Source organism: Monocercomonoides exilis (assembly GCF_001643675.1).
Source record: "Monocercomonoides exilis strain PA203 chromosome Unknown scaffold2-2631571, whole genome shotgun sequence".
Classification (NCBI taxonomy): Eukaryota; Preaxostyla; order Oxymonadida; family Polymastigidae; genus Monocercomonoides; species Monocercomonoides exilis.
The window spans coordinates 11,972-15,000 of NW_027150547.1; the positions used below are offsets into that span (position 1 = coordinate 11,972).

Consider the following 3,029-nt stretch of genomic DNA (forward strand, 5'->3'; position numbering starts at 1 on the left):
TTTGACCATATTTGAGGTTTTTTCAATGAAAGTGACTGAACAAAACCCAGTGCACAGCCCACCCAGCCGGCCCGGCCCACAGCCCACAAACCAGACCCCGCCCACTGCACAGCCCTGGTCCCCCGCTGCACCGTCACTTTTGTTTCTGGAGCTCTCCCTCCAACACCTGAGGAGATAGGTTCGTTGAAAGAGAGGGGGTACCTCAATGGCTGGCCCAGTCATTTTTCACTCACTTTTTCTTATCCCACCGCCCAGCCAGCCAGCCCAGCCACACTCCCACCACCCAGCCTTGTAGCCACTGCCCACACGCCCACTCTGCCCACATCAGCCAAGCTGTAAGTTATGACCGATAAAAAGATACACCCCAATGAAGATGGTTTTCCAGTCTGTTTTCCCAGTGAAAAAAGTGAGTGTCTGACCCACCCAGCCAGAAGGACACACAGGCGCCCAGCAGCACCCTGCCCAGCGTGCAGCCACAGTCTGTGCGCACACTGTCACTTTTGTTTCTGGAGCTCTGGCTCCAACACCTGAGTTTCTATAACCATTACAACACACCACCCTCAGTCACTTTTTCTGACTGGGGAAATACAGTGTATGTGGGATAGAGCCAGGCCAAGCCACAGGGCCCGCCCAGCCATAGGCCCAGCACATAGCCCGCCTCGCTCGCTCCTTGCCCTGTAGCCTTTGCCAGCCCTGCCCATCAGCCCTTCAGGAGATATCCTCCACTCAACCCCTTTTTCAGTCAAACCCAAATTGAGTCTGTGAGTTTTTCGAAAAAGATGGCACTTCGAGGTCGGGCAGTCAATATCACATAGAAAAATTATCATAGAAAAAATTCAATTTTCATAGAAAAAATATATTGGCCACCCAGTAACTTGGCAACCACTGGACAGATATCTTAGCAATTACACCACATCCTATCCCCACTAACATTCCCCAACATATCCCTCTAACTCCGATCACTTGCCCTCCCTTCACTCTCCACAGCATCACCAAGTCAATACCCCCAGTCACTTTTCTGTGTGAAAATTCAACACTGAACTCAAAACAACTTGCCGATCGGTTTTCTCAGCAACCACTGGGCCGATCGAAACGCCGTTTGGCCACATCCGGGCATGGGTTACTGTGCCGGTCATATGTGTTTCGATTCAGCCACTTGCCCCTCCTTCGCTCTCTGTGACTTCACCAACCAGGCACCCCCAGTCACATTCAAAATTTTTATTTCTTTTCTGGACAGCCTGCCAGACCCCCACCACAAACACCCATATGCATGCTATTACCGCACTATATGCACATATATCATATATTAATATCAAATTTATCTGGCCATCACTTCTGGTGTTATACTCGAGTTACCTCAAAAATGACCATTTTCACTCAAAAATTCGATTATAACTCTAAAACTACAAATAAGTGTATCCAACCAAAAATCACCAATATACAACATTAGAAGTCATATTCATGTGTTTAATCATTTTTTATGTTGACTTTGAAATTTTCGAGAAAAAAAATATTTTTCATTTTTTCAGTCAAAATCATCAACTTGTCCGCACTGCCCTGCCACAACCGCTCGGTAGAAAAAATTTAGATTCGAGTATGTTTATAAGGGGCATATATACTTACCACCTGCCAATTATCAAAGGAATCTGAGACCCCATATTTTTCGGTCGTTGATCTAAGATCACCACTTTTTCAGTCAAAATCTTCATATCACATTTTCTCACTAACCAGACCAATCTGGCCCGAGAAAAAAATTCAGCGGACTATTCGCGAATTATCCGAACTTTTTGTGTTTTTATAAGTTTCGATCACAACTTTCATAAAAACCGATTTTCACCAATTTTTCATTTTTTCTGACTAACTTGAGCTAAATTCAACTTAATCAGAAAAAATCAAAATTTCACATTTTTCGAATTTTTCACCCTGACTTCAAAAATTCACAAATGGTCCAACTAACACTTCTGTAAAGTCTCACGGCTTAGAAAAATTTATTCATCGAGATATTCTAAAAAAATTTTCGAAAATTTTGACTGAAAAAATAATATTTAACATATCATTCCACAATTTGAATCGATTAATTCCTGATTTTAATACCAATCAATTCCTCTCATATTATTACCCATATACGTAACTTTTCATCAATCACTAATTCCAACTTGTTTTCAAAATATCATTTTTTGAAAAAAATGTTTGATCTTGATCAAAACCATTTTTCTATGTTAAGAATTCGACTTCTCAAAAACTGTTTGAAACCAATCTCACTATACACCAACACATTCCCCACCTCTCATAACCTAAACAAAATATTTTTTTCAAATTTATCTGTCCGTGGAATAAAAAGAAAAATATTAATTAAGATATTAAATTATGGAAAAAAAATTATTTCATAAGAGGATTTCTTTAAATATTAAAAATAAAAATAGTAGAGAGATATTATATGATTACTATTTAATTGATATATAAATTGAGATGAATTGAAAGTTCCAAAAAAATAAAAAAATTAATTATTATTCAAAAAAAAGTGAAAAAATTAAAATATTTTTTTATTTCAAAAATTGATGGACAGATTAACACCAAAAAAATATATAATATACTATATCATATTAACATTATATGTGAATTTTTTCACCGGAAGATAAAACTTTGTTATTGAGATAAAAAAATATTTTCAAAAATGAAAAAAATTAAAAAAAATATAACATCACAATAAGAAATTGAATTCAATTGGTTTTTTTAAATAATATAATAAATATAATATAGATGATAATAATGAATAAGAACATTGATATTGATGGTTGGTTCTGAGCAAACAAAAAAGTATCTTATTTTTGTTAATATTTCAGAATGTTATTTTTTCATTATTATTCAACCACAACTAACAATATCCTCATTATTATATCATCGCAATTAATGTAATCATATCATTCATCTTTCTTACAATTTTCATCAATTTCTGAAAATTAAAAAAATTTATAAAAAATATATTAAGTTCGAAAAAATAAAAATTAATCATAACATGAGAAATACAT

The 3,029-nt window shown here is 36.1% G+C and overlaps 1 protein-coding gene across 1 annotated transcript; it reads right to left on the minus strand.

The window, feature by feature from the left end:
* Positions 1 to 229: 229 nt before the first annotated feature.
* On the minus strand, positions 230 to 990 carry MONOS_16909 (uncharacterized protein; the record flags this gene model as incomplete). The annotated part of the gene is made up of 4 exons (XM_067869781.1): positions 230 to 333; positions 420 to 527; positions 590 to 733; positions 912 to 990. The coding sequence occupies 4 exons, from the start codon at positions 988 to 990 to the stop codon at positions 230 to 232; spliced, it is 435 nt and encodes a 144-aa protein (XP_067735532.1).
* Between the last annotated feature and the right edge of the window lie 2,039 nt (positions 991 to 3,029).